This window comes from Gymnoscopelus braueri (assembly GCF_963280865.1).
Source record: "Gymnoscopelus braueri genome assembly, chromosome: 15".
In the NCBI taxonomy this organism is placed as follows: domain Eukaryota; kingdom Metazoa; phylum Chordata; class Actinopteri; order Myctophiformes; family Myctophidae; genus Gymnoscopelus; species Gymnoscopelus braueri.
Window position 1 is genome coordinate 37425777 of NC_137620.1, and position 18416 is coordinate 37444192.

An 18416-nucleotide genomic window follows, 5' to 3' on the forward strand; every position below is an offset into this window, starting at 1 on the left:
TAAAAGTATATGAACCTGTTTTCCGTTGACTAGCAGTGTCAGGCTGTCAAACAGTCTGTAGATGCTGTAGCGAGGTTGATGGATCGACAGGATGATGGTACGACCATTCCTCGCCATCCTACACACACACACACACACACACACACACACACACACACACACACACACACACACACACACACACACACACACACACACACACACACACACACACACACACACACACACACACACACACACACACACACACAAATGTATTTAACAGAGGAAGAAGTACAGAGTATGCCTGATTTATCCTTAGTTGCATGCCGGTGTTGCATGTCGTAAATAGCAGATCTACAAGCTCACAACCCGTCACGTTCGTGACGCGTTGTGAGCTTGTAGATCTGCTATTTAGGCCTACTAAAGCACGACATGTCTACAATAATTGCATCGCATGTCTAGTTGCATCGCGGCGCATTGTGAGCTTGTAGATCTGCTCATTTTCAAATGGCCAAAATATATGTAGGGCTGGAGTGGTTATTGTGTTTTGTAATGATAATCAAAATCTACAAAAGTAACTAGTAACTAAAGTTTTCATATAATTGTAGTGGAGTAAAAATACAATATTTGTCTCTGAGATGTAGCGGGATAGAAGTAAAAGTATTGAAAATTGTAAATACTGAAGAAAGTAAAAATACCTCAAAATTATACTTAAGTACAGTACGTGAGTACATGTATTTAGTTACTTTACACGACTGTGCGTGAGTGTGTGTGTTTAATGTTATACTGTATGAACCTCTTCATTAGCAGTAGTACAGAATTAGCGGTGCTAGCATCCAGACCAGTGGTGGGTTCGTCCAGGAACAGAACAGACGGGTCTATGATCAGCTCCATGCCGATGTTAGTCCTCTTCCTCTCTCCTCCAGAGATACCACGGATCATCATGGTACCCACCTAGACAGACAGACAGACAGACAGACAGACAGACAGACAGACAGACAGACAGACAGACAGACAGACAGACAGACAGACAGACAGACAGACAGACAGACAGACAGACACAGACACAGTTAACTCAGGTATTCTCTGCAACAGAGAGAGGTATACTAACCTACAGTATTAACCACTTCAAGCCCCCCAGACAGTTTTTAAGTTGCTTGATTCAGTATTTAGATATTTGATATTCATTTTATCAGACACGCCCCCTTCCTATACAAAACCATTATAACTTCAAACTCCAGTTGTAACACGTTAGATTCATCAAAAACACCCATCCTTGGTTCTGGTGACTCACTCTGCCCTCCTAATACGTGAGGGGGCCGTGTTTTTTCGATAACTTTTTTCATTTATTTAATTATTTTTTTTATTGTTTTTATTAATTTTTTATTTTCATTAAAAGATTTTCATTTTTTTTTTAATTAAAAAGTAATTGAAAAAAGACGGTCTCCTCACGTATTAGAAGGACAATATCAGTCACCAGAACCAAGGACGGATGTTTGTGTTTCCGATGAATCTAACATGGTTAAAATGGAGTTTGAAGTTATAATGGGTTTGTATAGGAAGGGGGCATGTCTGATAAAATGAATATCAAATATCTAAATACTGAATCAAGCAACTTAAAAACTCTCCAGGGTGCTCACAAAAGCCTGAGTAGACCATAAAATGAAATGAAATGAAATATCCCTTTAAGCCCTATTTTACAGTGCACGATGGACATTGTTAGAACATTTCTGAAAGATTTAGCTTTTTTTATGTTCGTCTATAATAGTGAAAGAAAAACTATACCGCAAACTGCCTTCAAATGCAAAAAAAAATGATTTAATGGCAAAACATCTAGTTTTTGGTCTGTTAGACCTTCATCATTTTTATTTGTAGACAATGTAAGTTTTTCTTTCAGTACGTTTGGGCCCTTGTTAGTCTTCTCCTACGCACCTGTCGCCTTTGTAGGTGTGCAAAATACTTGCTTTTTAATGTTCGTCTAATAATGACATGACCCTTTAGTTTGAATATATATATATATTTTTTAAACATTTGAAACACAAATCTTTGCTTCTGGGGGATCCCTGGAACAATATATTTTCAGATGGGGGTCCATCTGAAAATATAATACATATCATTTTGGAGGTCATTTTGGAGGTCCTTAATGAAAAAAGTTTGAGAACCACTGATATTATAGCAACATAAGTAAACAAATAATAAAAAAATATATTAGGATTTAAAGCGAACATTTGCAACTCAAATCTTTGCTTCTGGGGATTCTACAAATGTCCTCTAAATCATTTTTTTCTATATATATATATTTTTTTTTTAACTCATGTTGCTATAATATCAGTGGTTCTCATATATAGTATTATAGTGGGCGGCCATAGCTGAGTGGTTAGTGAGCCCGCCTAGGGAACCAGAGGCCCTGGTTGCCCCAGGTTCGATTCCAGGCTATCCCAGCATATGCACCGATGATATGAAATTTGTCCCTGAGCAAGACTCTTAACCCCAATTGCTCACAGGTTCTCATTGGAAACAAGACCGCAAGGACTTTCATGAACGACCTGTTAAAAAGGAATTATCCTTTATCCTCAAACCTTTTTCATGTCAAGGACCTCCAATATGTATTTGGCCGCGGACCCCCATCTGAAAATATTTTGTTCCAGGGACCACCCAGAAGCAAAGATTTGAGTCACAAATGTTCGCTTTACAAAAATACATATATTCAAAGATTTGCACAAATGATGCAAATCATACATCATACATACAGCTTATATCTGCTATTTTTTAATACCCCAAAGAAATCTAAACTGACACAGATACGTTCCCGGATAGAATGGGTTAACATACTAACCTTGGAGTCGGCTACTTTGGTCAGGCCCAGCTCTTCTATGAGTCTGCTGACCTTATCTGCCTTCTCTGTCTGGGGGATGGAGGTGGGGAGACGCAGCGCTGCGGAGAAACTGAAGTTCTCCCTTACTGTCAATGTTCCCATGACAACATCATCCTGAGAGGAGAGGAGAGGAGAGGAGAGGAGAGGAGAGGAGAGGAGAGGAGAGGAGGGGAGGGGAGGGGAGGGGAGGGGAGGGGAGGGGAGGGGAGGGGAGGGGAGAGGAGAGGAGAGGAGAGGAGAGGAGAGGAGAGGAGAGGAGAGGAGGCCTGTCTGTTATGTGCTTAATCTCACTCTCTCAGTGGTGTAAAGTAACTGAGTGCATTTACTCAAGTACTGTACTTATAAGTACAAATTTGAGGATTTTTTATTTTCAATTTTCAGTAGCCTACTTTTACTTCTACTCCACTACATCTTAGAGTACTTTTTACTCCACTACAATTATTTGAAAACTTTAGTTACTTTGTAGATCTTTATTATTATTACAAAACATGCATTAACCACTTCATCCCTGTATACAGTATACAGTACTTCTACAAGCTAATCTACAAGCTCACAACGGGTCTCTTTTTCAAAAGATTTGTATACATTTTGAACACTTGTGAAATGGGACAGTCTACATAATGAGTACTTTTACTTTTGGTAAATTTTAATGCCAATACTTTTATACTTTTACCCAAGTCAATTTTGCATACAGGACTTTTACTTGTAACAGGGTATTTCTACATTGTGATATTGGTACTTTTACTTCAGTAAAGAAATGTGAGTACTTCGTCCACCACTGCACTCTCTGACCTAGTGACCTATATGTACATGAATTCTTGAGGACACATCAACTGAAATGGTGCTAAACGTAAAGGGACACATACACTCTCTAATAGCCAGACGTATGGGAGACCTCCAGCTACCAATAAGTCTGGTGACATCTAAATTCAATTTAGGTAGAACAAAATAAATGAAAGGCTTTTTTTTTGTCCTTCAAATTGGGACAGGACTGGTTTTCAAAGCAGTAGGCCGTAGGTTTGTTGTTGAATTATACGTTTGAGTAGTCAGAGATCTCTGGTACGTCTGACTACATGAGACTAAAGGGCACACAGGACAATATTAAGCCACTAGATGTCACATTTTTACATTGCAACGCCTCTGTGACATAAACTAAAGCCAAAAAAAAGAAAGAAAAGAAAATGACATGTTGTCCAGTTTTGATAGGCCAAGTCATGAAAGTACACTAGCACTCTGTTTCTGAAACATTAGCACAATATAATGTATAGAATTACGATGTTTAGGTGTTATCATTCTAAGCAAATGTTCCAGCTCTTCTATACAGCCAACCAGTTGGAAAAAAATCGCAGATCGAATTTTTACCTTTGATTTTATGAAATATACGAGACCGTTCATTCTTAAGGAAGATGTTTCAGAACATGTGCAGTATATTCTATTGCTTAGTCATCCTAAAATAACTTTAATATCTGTTATTGCTGTAGGGCTTGGGTTAGGGGTATGCCTGATTCATACTTGCGTGACACCACACAGACAATCATCCTTATAGAGAAAGCCTACAGAAATGTCTGTATGGAATCCAAATGACTGAAATCAGCCATGGCGACTGAAAACTTTAACCCATTAAAACCGGGTAAGCATCGGGTAAGCATGTAATTTTTTATTTTAGCGTTGGCTATTCAAAAATACCAAATCTACAAGCTCACAGCACGGCACTTCGTGCCGCGCTGCAAGCTTGTACATCTGCTATTTTTGAACATTTTAGAAAAATCTCGAAAGTGTTTCGAATTATTTAGATTTTTTTTTTAAAGAGGTGGTGCCATGGTTTTGCACTTTTTCTGTTTTTCATGTGTCCATGAGGTTGATAGAACTTCATTAAGCCCCCCGGTGGTGTTTTTATGGTGTTTTATGTCTTCTCTGACTATTTGGAGTTTCTTCCTGGAGGCTGAAACCTTGAGGGTCAAACGTGCCAATAGAGAAACAGCGCTTTAGTGACATCACAAAGCCATACCCTCCCCCCTCATTATCATAACACAACAGGTGTGGGCATGAGGAGGGACTAGGACAGGTGGGTGGTGCTAAGGTGGTGGAGGAGGTGCTAAGGTGAGAACCAGGTATACTTAATGAACTGGAGGCGTGTCCACATAAAAACAACATTTTAACACTTACTGTACACTTTTTTTTTGTTGAAAAAAATCCTTACATAATAATAATACCTTATGATCAGGTTTTAGGGTTGAAAAATATCATGGCACCCCATCTTTAAACACAAGTCTGGCACAGACATGAGTGTCTGCGGCCAAATATATATGAACTTGGGGGTTCTTGACACGAAAAGAGAACTAATGATTTAGAAGGCATTTGTAGAATCGGCCTCAGGTCTTAATGGGTTCATTCATGTATAAAGTTTGTTATTTCCCTGCAGGGCCAAACATACATAGATATCTCTTTTGGGGGCAGGGCCTCAAGCAAGCAAGAAAAGAAAAGAAAAGAAAGAAAAAGGGCAACAGTACTGTGTTTACATGTTAACTGTGATGTCATTATGTTTTACCTGCACTACGTATCCAGACAGACATTTGAAGTTTGGTGGTTGAGGGGCTCCGTCTATCAGAACCTCTCCCGACAGACCACTGGGGTCCTTCCTGGCCGCCAACACATCCAGAAACCTTCACAACAACCACATGGACGTCACTGTTAGGACATTTAAAATGATAACTTTAACCCATTTTTGTTGACCGCTGTGGGCTGTCTCCAAGTGTTGCTGCGGCTTTGATGGCTTCATAGATTCGTAATAATATTAAATAATCTGGTCCCCAGTGTTGTGTACATTAATTGTTTTTGTGTTGTTTACACATGATCTTTGCCATAATATGTTGGATTCACGTTAATGTGTATTTTCATAAAATACTTTTGAAGAAGAAATATGCTCCTATCACACAAGAATCTTGGCGGACCCCCTGAATGGCCTAAATTGTAAATTGTGGTAATGTCAGTAGTATTACTGCTGCATGAGAGTAGCATTTGGACATCTGCTGTCTCACACACGCACACGCACACGCACACGCACACGCACACGCACACGCACAGATACTCACGATGACTTTCCACTTCCTGTGGCCCCGAGGATGGCATTTAGACCTGGCCTCATTATCCCACTGAGACAGACAGACAGACAGACAGACAGACAGACGTTATTATATGCTGTAAATCGATAAAGAATATATTAGAACAACAATCTCATACTGTAGGTGTTTATTGTATGAGTGACTTATCATATCTAACGTTATCAAACTGTGAGGACACAGACATCTGTGTGTGTGTGTGTGTGTGTGTGTGTGTGTGTGTGTGTGTGTGTGTGTGTGTGTGTGTGTGTGTGTGTGTGTGTGTGTGTGTGTGTGTGTGTGTGTGTGTGTGTGTGTGTGTGTGTGTGTGTGTGCGCGTGCGCATGCACGTGTCGGTCAGTACACTGCTGAGTGGACAAGACGTATAGAGAAGTGAAAGTGACCTCATGACCCGAAGAAAAAGAAACTGCAGAAGATTGATGATTAATGATTAATAACTGGACATTCTTACAAATAATAGAAAACAACCTATAGTTCAGTGCAATGAGAAAACACTGCTACATTAACAGCTCACGACAGACAGTGGAATAGCAGCAGATATAGTAGCAGATACAGTATATACAGTACATGACAGTACATAACATCGCCAACCAAATCGGACTCCGTGTGAGAGTGCAAGGGCCTTTTGTCCTCCCCGGAGGTCAAACGTTAGCCTGGCCTTGCCAGACTGATGACTTGGATTCACTCACACTCGCCAGTCTGCTGGCAATGCCAGGCTAGTCAAAACGTCACCTTAAATATTGACGTTTTATCATCTATCTTGTCACGTTTGTCCCGCCTACCCTTTATTCTCTGCTGCAGAGCAATACAGAACTGTAGTAAGGCTATCGACCAATCGAGTCAGAGTGACCAAATGTACCAAACTTGAACACTATTGCTGTAGAGCGGGATGGTCCAACTATTGTACCAGATTACGGGTCCATTTGGTTACATTTGTACACTCTAGGAGTTAGAAGTGACTCTGGGAAAATAGGATCAAATGGATAAAATAACACTGAGGATTTAGAGTGTATTTTTCTACTAGTGGTTACTTGTACCTTTTAGACACATGACATCTGTCAATTATTACCACACTACACTATAAAAACCTGTGAACATAGCTGACTACACAGAACACACACACACACACACGCACACATGTGCTTTCACGTGCACACACTGCAATACGACTAATTGCCTCTATATCTCATGACGAAGCACATGCAATAAAGACCTTCACAATGAGTTGTGCACGCGTGTGTGTGCGTGTGCGTGTGCGTGTGTGCGTGCATGTGTGTGTGTGTGTGTGTGTGTGTGAGAGTGGGTGCGCGCACACAGAAACACACATTTTTGAGAGGGTGTTATCTGCTGATCAGGGATCAAGGTTCAGTGTGTGTGTGTGTGTGTGTGTGTGTGTGTGTGTGTGTGTGTGTGTGTGTGTGTGTGTGTGTGTGTGTGTGTGTGTGTGTGTGTGTGTGTGTGTGTGTGTGTGTGTGTGTGTGTGTGTGTGTGTGTGTGCGCACAGGTTCAGTCGATACTTGGACCATCCCGCTCCACAGCAGCAGTGTTCAAGTTGAGACTCTCTCTAAAGAGGTCTTCATTTACTGACTTAGTGATGACTTAGTTGGAAATCAAAATAAGTTATCATTACATATCATAGCAGTTATTGGATAATTAAATAAATTCAAACAGTTCATTATAGTACCAGTTTAACAGGCCATGTTACTGTGTTTAATGATTGTAGGTTTTTGTTGGTATTTTATTTTCTTCTCAGTGAACTGACTTTGAATTGTGAGAGAGTGGGCACATGCTACTGCACGCATGTGCATGCATGTGTGTGCGTGTGCATGTACATGTGCATGCATGCATTGTATGTGTGCGTGCATACGCGTGCATACGCGTGCATACGCGTGCATACGTGCGTGTGTGTGTGTGTGTGTGTGTGTGTGTGTGAGGGTGTGTATGTGACGGGGGGACCTACTGCTGAGCCCTTGAAATAGAGAGTTTCCTCCCATTCATTCCAGAGCTTGTTTAGAAGTGTGTGTGTGTTATATCTTTGTTCTCATAGAAGCAGTCAGGTGTGTTTATGGTCACGTACACAGACTCCACATGAACAGAGAACCCCTGCTTCTGACCACAATAGACTGGTCAGTCAGTAGTTAGGATGCACCTGTGTGACACAATACGTCACAACATTCATGCTATACTTGTCAGTCAGCCTGCTACAGATAAGACAGCCGAACAACTTCACATTCCCTGATGTTTCCCTGAAAGTTCCCTGAAAAGTCACACAGCGTATTTGCGCCTGATAAGCCTTTGTTTAAATTGACACAATTTCACACCCTGGCACCATTTCACATGTGGCAAGTGTCACACTTTCTCCATGGAAGTAGTCCATAATGCCACGTTCATTGTCACACATTCCCTGATACCTTTTTTTGTTTGGTTTATTTGTGTGTTTTCCCTGTTTGCTTGTTTGCAATATTTAGCTAATTATTATTATCAGTAATCTTGTCATGGATAATCAGGTATTTCAACTATGTTGTAGATTTTATTTGTATACTGCAATCATGTTATTTGTAATTTTACTAGAAATAGCAGACCTAGCCCACAACGTGTCACAGATGCGATGCCTTGTGAGCGTGTAGGTCTGCTATTTCTGGTGCGCAAAACCATCTTGCAACAGAGCTAGCCTTGGATCAAGACTGTCATAGATTTATTTTATCGAGTCTGACATTTCCATATCGACAGTATGACAGTCTTTGTTACTTTCCCCAAATAGTCACTGGAAATCCTCCAATCACCAACAGCACAAATTCAAAATATAAAGTGTGTTTATCCTATAGCCACGGATGTTAACTCGCCATTCGGAACCTGTGTTCACTGTATTAGTCCGCATTTTTAGCATTTTTAAATAAAAATGTATTTTAATCCCGTCTGTGCCTGAATGCTGTTCCTGTTTCCTCGTTTGCAGTGAGCTGATGAGCCCCGCCACTACATCAAGGAATACAAGGAACTTGATTTGTGTGTGATGTTGTTATAACATTCTTGGTGTTATAACAATAATTGTTTCTTATAACAGTGGTGTGTGGTGGTGTACTGTACTTACTTGAGGTCTATAAGGATCTCTTTAGTGGTGGTCTTCCTCTTACACAGACAGCCTGATTTCTGCTGCAGCTTATAGTGGATGTTATGGAAACTGACTGTGGACCCCTGCAGCGACCGGGGACCACTGGACTGAAACACACACACACACACACACACACACACACACACACACACACACACACACACACACACACACACACACACACACACACACACACACACACACACACACACACACACACACACACACACACACACACACACACACACACACACACACACACACACACACACACACACACACACCTAATCACATTAGGATGAATGCATATTTCTCTTTTGATTCTTCTTTGAATGCTTTCCCTGTCAACATTCCTCTTTAGACATTTGAATGAACATTTTCTCTTGCATTTCGAAAAGAAAAATAGTCTTTCACATGTCTTAAATATTTACAATAGTGTCTGTGTCTAAGAGGAGACCATGAAAGAAAGAGCTGTTGTTTATCTCAGCTCAATAAACTAGATAGAAAGCGTCCGTGATGCTTGCATCAATGATGCACGCCATTCACAAGGCCACCCGTTCACCATAATTGCACCGCAATTAAGAATAATTTTAACCACATCGCACTGACCCGAAATGAACGAGGGAAATACTGTAACACGAACACACACGCACGCGCACACGGTTAGGGTTAGTTATAATGTGACACCGCCAATGGTACTTCAGAACAATGGGCCGTAGAACTAATGGCATGGCATTGTTTCACAGATAAACATATACATTTTTAGGATCTGTGCAGACTTTCATCTGTTTAAAAAAAAGAAAAAAACTATCTTGTGTTTCTCAAAAGAAAATGTATAACGAACAAGCAAACAAACAAGTGAAAACACAGCATACATAGAGTACAAACTGCAATACGAGTTTGAACTCGTCAATGTCTGGATGCCATATAAACATTGCATTTTGGTGGTCAGTGCCATGTGTCGACGCTCGGAAATAGAATCGTGTTCTGAAAGAGGTTCACTTGATGCCTCCAGTGTTGCTACAGACGTTAAAAACAGTGTGTGTGTTTCTTGACACGAGTGTCTGACACTGTCTATGTGTGTCAGCCTCTTAACCACTTGAACCCTAGCATCCACATGCTGGGCATGTTATAACAGGTGAACCTTTGGCAAAAAATAGCAGATCTGCAAGCTCACAATGCGTCACTTTGTGAGCTTCGGTAGATCGGCTATTTTCAGTGAAAAGATTTGTTATAGAGGGAAAAACGAGGAGACCAAGTACAGACCCCTGGTGGACCCGGTCAACAAAATAATATAATATAGCGTTTAAATGGTTAAGACAAGACAACAGGCTGTGGAAACATGACACAGCATGTTGTCATCATGAACTAATAGCGGGAAGTCCGAATAGATATATTAGATATGACACAAGGAAAATTTGGTTAAACATAACTCAGGGAAACAGCACTAAACATGACTCAGGAAAACACAACTAAACATGACTCGGGAAAACACAACTAAACATGAGTCAGGGAAACCCAACTAAACATGAGTCAGGGAAACCCAACTAAACATGAGTCAGGGAAACATAACTAAACATGACTCTGGGAAGCAACTAAACATGACTGTGGTGGAAACATTTCAACATGACAGTAAGTGTTATGATATCGCTTAGTGGACAGAAAGCAGACAGGGAAGTGAAAGTGAATTGAAGTGAATGACTCGACGTTCTTACAAGTAATAGAAAACTGTATAAAAACGACACATGCAGTACTTTGCAATGAGAAAACATGGCTACATTTAAGCAATAACAAAACCCCCTCTCCCCTTGTATGAAGGGGCGTGCACTATGGCAACTATACAGGGACAAAATAGCCAGTGGCCCTATAGACGAATCCACAGCCGCGCTGCCTGTAGGCAGTCATAACTGCGGTGTCAAGCGGCAGAGTAATACAGAACTGTTCAAAGGCTGACTTCAGAGCCATAGATTGTGTTCATCATACGACACCTATCAACCAATCAGAGTGAAGGATTTGAACAACCAGTTTTATGATTGATCCTATCCTAGGGTATATTATATTGTTTGTTTCCCATGTATCATATTGTATCCTATGGAATATCATGTTGTGATAACTCACCTGGTATTTGAGTTTTTCATTGAGTTCTATGTCTCCCTCGACAGGGAGGTGAACAGAGCGTTCTGACATCTTCTAACGTCTCCTGTGCACATACAAAACATACAACACACATAGTACATTACAAAATACAGTAGCCTACTGTACAACACACAGTATCACATACAACATACTGTGTACAACTGACAGACCATATCACAGACTGGTACACACACAGTGCAGCAGAGGGCTTAAACAACTTACTGACCAGAAATGAGCCACCAAATTGTGTTTTAATGTGTTGACTATTCTCTGTCAAGCCAGACATCATTCTCCACATGAACTCTATAATTATATACTACAGTAACGTGACTTTAAATTAATAAATCTATCAAGTTCAATTCATTCTGTAGGAAGCAAGATAACTTACCGGAAGGAATTCCCTCAGAAAAATGTTTAGAAACCCATCTACCACCTCACAACCAAACACAGCACACTGAACAAACACACTGTGAATACAGCCTTGGACTGAGTTTATTATGTGCTGTGTACGTGCACATTAGTGTGCATGTGTGTGTCTGTGCGTGTGTGTGTCTGTGCGTGTGTGTGTGTGTGTGTGTGTGTGTGTGTGTGTGTGTGTGTGTGAGGGTGAGTCGTGTGAATGATAATGGTTTATGAGTTGACACAATTGTAAAAGTTGGATAAGGGAAGTAGAGGGGAGGTCAGTGGCTGTTTGTGTGTGTGTGTGCGTGTGTGTGTGCGTATGTGCGTATGTGCGCGCGCATGTGTGTGACTATGAGGTAAGCATGGAAGCCCCCCCCCCCTTCTCTCTTCCTCTCTCTGCGTTCAGTTGTTACATCAGAGTTAAAACAAGAGTCTCGGGACCCGACATGGAATGAAATTAGGAGCCTAAAGGCACACGTCTCCTTATCAAGTTTACTCTCTCTCCCCCCCCTCTCTCTCAGTCGGTCTCTGTCTTTCTACCCCCCCTTCTCTCTCTCTCCCTCTCTGTGACAGTCTGTCTAGCTCCTCTCTCTCTCTCTCTCTCTCTCTCTCTCTCTCTCTCTCTCTCTCTCTCTCTCTCTCTCTCTCTCTCTCTCTCTCTCTCTCTCTCTCTCTCTCTCTCTCTCTCTCTCTCTCTCTCTCTCTCTCTCTCTCTCTCTCTCTCTCTCTCTCTCTCTCTCTCTCTCTCTCTCTCTCTCTCTCTCTCTCTCTCTCTCTCGCGTTGTACGGATGACACTTTCCAGATGTTTCAGTTTACAACTTAATCATGTATCAGATGATGTTCTTATCAGAGTGACGTACAACTGTTCAGAGTAAATGGCAGGAACCCTAGTCAAGAAATTACATGGTGTCTAAGTACAAGGTGACAGAATGAATTCTTCTCTTTTTATCCATCCATCCATCCATCCATCCATCCATCCATCCACCCACCCATTCAAAAAAGGGAAGTGTCAAAGCAGAATCTGAATGGGAACTCAGTCAAACAGAATAGACAAAATAAGGCACAGACAAATTCACAGTTTTAGAAGAATTGGTGATATATCTTTGATATAAAAAAGGAGCCTCAAACTTACAATTCAGCAGGACGAGAAATGTATGGAACAGCCAGCAGTCTGAACTCCAAGATCACACTGAAAGCAAGTGACTTATATTCATCACCAAAATGACAAAATAATGAGATCCCTCCTCCAAACCAACAGCTTCATTAACATCGAAAACACCTGGAAACAAAAAGAATTATAATTCCCTTTGTTCCAGCCAGGAGCAGAAAACACCTATCCTTCAACTATTCCTACCCCCCAGCCACAAACCAAACAAATGCAAACTTGTCTCCATAGGAGTCAGAGTGTCTACAGTAGGGTAAGATGTCATAGGAAAGAGAGGAGTGTATTCGACTCAGACATCATTGCATTAATTAGCAGTTCTTCACAAATGTTCACTACATTTCAAAATTACTTTAACAGAAGCAAGGGAAGATATTGAAGGTTGAAGGTCCCCAAGTGGTGAATTTTATTTATAGGTTTATTTAACAGGGACAATACAAAAAACAATGTAACAGATTATAAAACCTGACACCATTGCATTGCATTTAGGGTTTCTAGCCACGGCTAATTTGCAACCCCTGGCCCAGATTCACCGGTTAATTTTAATGCTCCCCATCCCACGGGAGGGTATGTTTTATTTTTGAAGTCCACTGTTGAATACCCCAAGCAGACCAGGGAATGTACAGTAAAGAAACAAACAAGCAGGCTGACACACTGACACCCACCAGAGAGTGGTCCATCAGAATGCTCTGAGGCCGTTAGTAGTAGACTAGATGGGCCGGAGGCAGAGGGAGCGCTTGTTCCGTTTCACGCTCAACTGAATAAAGAGCGGTTTTATATGCATGACTTTTTACATACCGTGAGAAACAAGGCAGGCACGTCAACAGCCAGGCCTTGAGGCTCGCGAGGCACGCCCGAGCGAGCGGTTAGGGCGAGCGAGTTCCTGCGCCAAGCAGCTGATGTGTGCCGTTGGAGTTGGCAAGCCATGGTGGATGGACTTGTTTTAATGCTCATTTCACTATGAAAGACCAAGCCTTCAACAAAATAGGTTTAGGGTTGTTTAGGGTTGTTTATTGAAAGAAACATGGAGGTATGCATGCAGTATGCGTGCATGCATGGGACATGCGACATAAACGACATAAAATTCTGGCTGCTCAGAATGTATACTTCGCTCTGTAACACTATCTGTTGTCTGATTGAGCACCGTCCGCAGGACACTCGACACAAGTCGACAGACATCCACGACCACAAATTCACAACCAACCACCTATTCAGAATTGTGAACCCGGGCGCTAATTAGGCCCGTGAGGGGAAAATAGCCGACCGACAAGCTCATGACATTAAAGTTAAGGTCATGAGCTTGTCTGCATTTTTTATTGCTTAACAAACAAACCCTCACAGACAAAATTATACATAACAATTGATGACAGATAATTCTGCCATCACATCAGATATGTAAAAATATATTTAAATAGCAGAATATAGTCTAGGACCTGGCTAAGATATGTATGCACTTAATTTAGGAGAGAATATCTCAACTGTTCTAGGCTAATATGACCCCAGGGAACAATTTAGGAACGTTGATTATAGGTATTTCGTCCCGGATAGAGAATTAGTCAACGTTCCTAAATTGTTCCTCGGGGTCATATTAGCCAAGAACAGTTGAGATATTCTCTCCTAAATTAAGTGCATACATATCTTAGCTAGGTCCTCTACTAATATCTAAATGTGAATATCAATTGATGAGAAAGTCAATATTGTGTGCATTGAAGATTAGATATCTGTAATAGCAATTTCCCTTAAATAGAAAGACAGAAAATAACTTTCCTACATTTACAATGTGGTCTTTATCCAGAGAGCTGTTTATAATTGTCTTCTAACAACAGAATACACATAACACAAGTGCTTATTAATTTGTATTTGGTTACATTATTTTGTACATTGTACATAATTCCTAGACGTGTGCGACTTAGATTGTCAAGAATACCGGACATGAGATGGCAGGTGTGATGAGGAGGGGGTGTGACCAAGGAGGGAGGTTCCAGTTAGGATCGTGGACCCAGATACTTTTGGCTTTGGGGTCCAAGGCATGAGCCTGTGCGGAGGAAGGTTACGGGACCCCACCTGGAGAAGAGGATAGAAGTAAGAAAGAAGAGGGAGGGAGGGAGGGAGGGAAGGAGGGAAGGTTACAGGAAACAGTGCACATGATCTAAAAGCTCACGACATGAACATGGCAAAGCTGAGTTTAAATACTTTCACGCTGATTGGCATGGGGGAGGAGACGTCATCATCTTGATTGAAGACAGGTGAGTAGTTGGCATGGGGAGGAGTTGTCAATTGCTTGGTGATAATAAGGAGTTGGCATGTGGCTGGTTAGAGTTGTGCTTGGTTGTCTTCTGCTTGGTCCAACCTACCGAACTTCAGTTGTACCAACTCCATAGTTTAACCACTTGATAGATAGATACCTTCATTGATCCTGCGGGTGAAATTCAGGTGCCAGAGACAGCACAGCAGTAAAAGTTATAGAGATACAGTGCATAGAAGTAGGCGGCCTACAGTACAGAAGAATAACATCACAATAAAGACACCCTAAAGAAATATGAATAAAGTATACAGATGTATACACTGTATAATACAATCATCCCGCCTGGTGTAGAACAACCCTAGCGTCCCTATTCTGGGGGAGAACATGAAGAAAATAGCAGATCTACAAGCTCACAATGCATTGCAGCTGAGATTTGGTGTAGAAGGACACTATAAGTACAGAGCACACACAGAGTCAAAGGTCAAATGATCTAGTATTGATGATTTAAGTGGTTAAATGTCTGAAAATACATATGAATAGAATAGATAATGTGTAAACAAACACACATCTCTGTTGATATTGCAATGAGGCTATCTATGAAATCTATGGAAAAGTCTAATATGCAACATAATTTTATACACATGTAGTGGTGGTCCCTGCTTCATCTCTCTCTCAGCTAAGGGGGCTTTGGCCTGAAAAGGGTTGAAGACCCCAGCTATAAAAGGTTTACTTTAAACCCTCCATTAGTAAAGTGATACTCAGATGACCATGGACTGCTCTGTAGCCTACTTGGTCTGTTCCCCCCCCCCCCCTTAGTCTACACCAAATATCATGGCCAAAGATAAGCTATAAACGACTCAAGTGGTTAAGTCTGCAGTTTTTTACAGAAATATATAAAAACAATTATAGACAAAAAGACTTGGCACGTGACGAAGTGACAAAGGTGACAAACATACCAATAAAAGTGTGTGCGGTGGATGAAGATAAATGGAAACAACTACAGTACCAACCTCTGTGCTATTCTAATGGCTCCACCTAGTGGCTAAAACATGCGGTAACATTTTGAGTACATGCGTCACAACACAGTCTGGTTCGGAATCAGCTCCATGTCAGCTGACACACACACACACACACACACACACACACACACACACACACACACACACACACACACACACACACACACACACACACACACACACACACACACACACACACACACACACACACACACACACACACACACACACACACACACACACACACACACACACACACGTCTAACCAAAGAGAGATCCTGTGACCAGTATGCAACTGGATCTGATCCCAGTGTGTGTACATGTACATGTGTGTGCGTGCGTGTACTTCTGTGCTGGTATCCAGTACCATACTGGAAGGCTCCCAGTGCTGTGCTGTTGTCAGTCTCTTCTCCAGGTGTTAAGTTGGTAACAGCATCCATACGCAGGTCCTTTAACCAGGTGTTTGTGTTGTAGGCTACTTTGTCCTGTCATGCAGTGAAGCATGCAGGACAGCATACAAACACAAGCCACTTCATCCCTGAGTGAGTTGGCATCACACTGGCTGCACCTGACCTGATGTTTTTTAACCTTATTATTTTATAACCCTACTGCTGCACCTTATCTACACATCCGCATTTATGATGCTTTCTAATCTAATGTACATACCTGCTATAGACCTGCTATATACTATCTTTCGATTATTTGACCTGTATCTATCCTGTGATTTTCTCCTTTCACTATCCCTATCCTCCATCTTTCCTGAAAACTACAAATGGAGTGTACACGAAAAAAATATAATTAAAAAAACACTTTTGATATGACATAAAGATGATTCCGATTCACTGAACAACTCAAACAGATTGGGCTGTATCTTGGGGCAGGAGGATTGCCACGAAAGGGAACAAAAAGGGAAGTATTGTATCGATGGTCCCCAAGGAAGGGGAAATTACTTTTCTGCCTTCACCCAGCAGATGGCTGCTCAGATGGCTTTTTGCTGAGCACTCAGGGGGGAGCTGTTAGGGGTTACGCTAATTGTCTCGCTCAGTGACATTGAGGCTGGGTGAGATGAGGGTCAAACCCTCTGATTATCAGACTGCCTCTCTACCCACCGGGCAATTTGGTATTTTGGGGGACTCGCTGTGTGTCATTGACATCAGCAGGACACTGCAATGTTAGGTTTTATTACCTAGTAGTCTCTACACACCTCACTCAAATAGAGACTGAGGACAATCTCTCAGGTTACGTTGCTAAAACTGGGAAGAAACAATCAGAGAGTTAAAAACTGCCCTGCAGAACCAAGTCCTTATAGGGGCTTCATTTTGGGGAGGTGAAATGATTGGTTTTCAAAGCAGTGGGTGCAAGTGACGGGACAATAGTGAACCTTATGTGAACCTTATGTGAATATTTGGCAGAGGAGTGTGCACGTGTTTGTGTGTTTGTTTATGTGTGCGTTTGTGACTGAGTGATCCATTACTGTGTGTGTGTGTGTGTGTGTGTGTGTGTGTGTGTGTGTGTGTGTGTGTGTGTGTGTGTGTGTGTGTGTGTGTGTGTGTGTGTGTGTGTGTCACTGAATTTGTGGTGTCCCAAACTGTCTTGCATGGTGGAATATCCAATTGTTCTGCCAAGTTATGTGCAATACCAGGAAAGGAGATAGAGAGAGAGTGTGTGTGTGTGTGTGTGTGTGTGGGGGTATTAAAATGATCATAAATCATGAATGATTTACAGACCTCGATGATATCTTTAGAATTAATGTTCCAAACTTCCAGCTGTTCAGTGGGATTCAGACTGACAGGACCGTCGTTCAGGATGAATCTCCTTTTTGAAAACAGGAAATTCGTATCCATACCAATGTCTCTTTGTATTTTACGTCTGGCATAGCGGTCCGGGCGGGCACCTTGGCTGCTAATGCCTGACTGCGGGTTCGAATCCCGATCCCGACGACCTTTGGTGCGTGTCACTCCCCATCTCTCTCTCCCCATTTTCCTGTCTACTGTATACTATCAAATAAAGGCAGTAAAAACCAAAAAGAAAGTTCTGCAGAAGAGTTCCAGAGAGCTGAGAGCTCAGAGTTCTATCCCGAAAACTTAGCACAACACTGATATGAACATAGCCAACAAAGTCAATAAAACCAGATACCCGATTTTTTTTGTAGAACATAAAGACATATCTGACTGAGATTCCTGTTTTTGAAAAGGACATGTACAGCATCAACAGCTTAAATGATTGCGGAATTTGCAGAATTTGCGGTGAAGGATTGTAGTGGATCCTGATATTCAGATAATAGTCATCTGCATTGTTTGTTTTTCAAAACTGAAACCACAGATGAAATGATCGCTGTGTATTTGTCACAATTATGTCAAACATTT

At 41.5% G+C, this 18416-nt stretch overlaps 1 protein-coding gene across 1 annotated transcript in view; it reads right to left on the bottom strand.

Moving 5' to 3' along the window:
* The window catches only part of LOC308101300 (broad substrate specificity ATP-binding cassette transporter ABCG2-like), a 22623-nt gene extending 10923 nt beyond the window's left edge, over positions 1 to 11700 (bottom strand). Inside the window, exons 1-8 of the mRNA XM_080450723.1 lie at positions 11610 to 11700; positions 11204 to 11285; positions 9065 to 9192; positions 5950 to 6009; positions 5406 to 5520; positions 2819 to 2971; positions 779 to 936; positions 16 to 118 (exon numbers count right to left, since the gene is read on the bottom strand). Of these exons, the coding sequence (XP_080306849.1) occupies positions 16 to 118; positions 779 to 936; positions 2819 to 2971; positions 5406 to 5520; positions 5950 to 6009; positions 9065 to 9192; positions 11204 to 11272 (786 nt within the window). The 5' untranslated portion in view covers positions 11273 to 11285; positions 11610 to 11700. The remainder of the gene's footprint in view (positions 1 to 15; positions 119 to 778; positions 937 to 2818; positions 2972 to 5405; positions 5521 to 5949; positions 6010 to 9064; positions 9193 to 11203; positions 11286 to 11609) is intronic.
* Positions 11701 to 18416: the final 6716 nt, after the last annotated feature.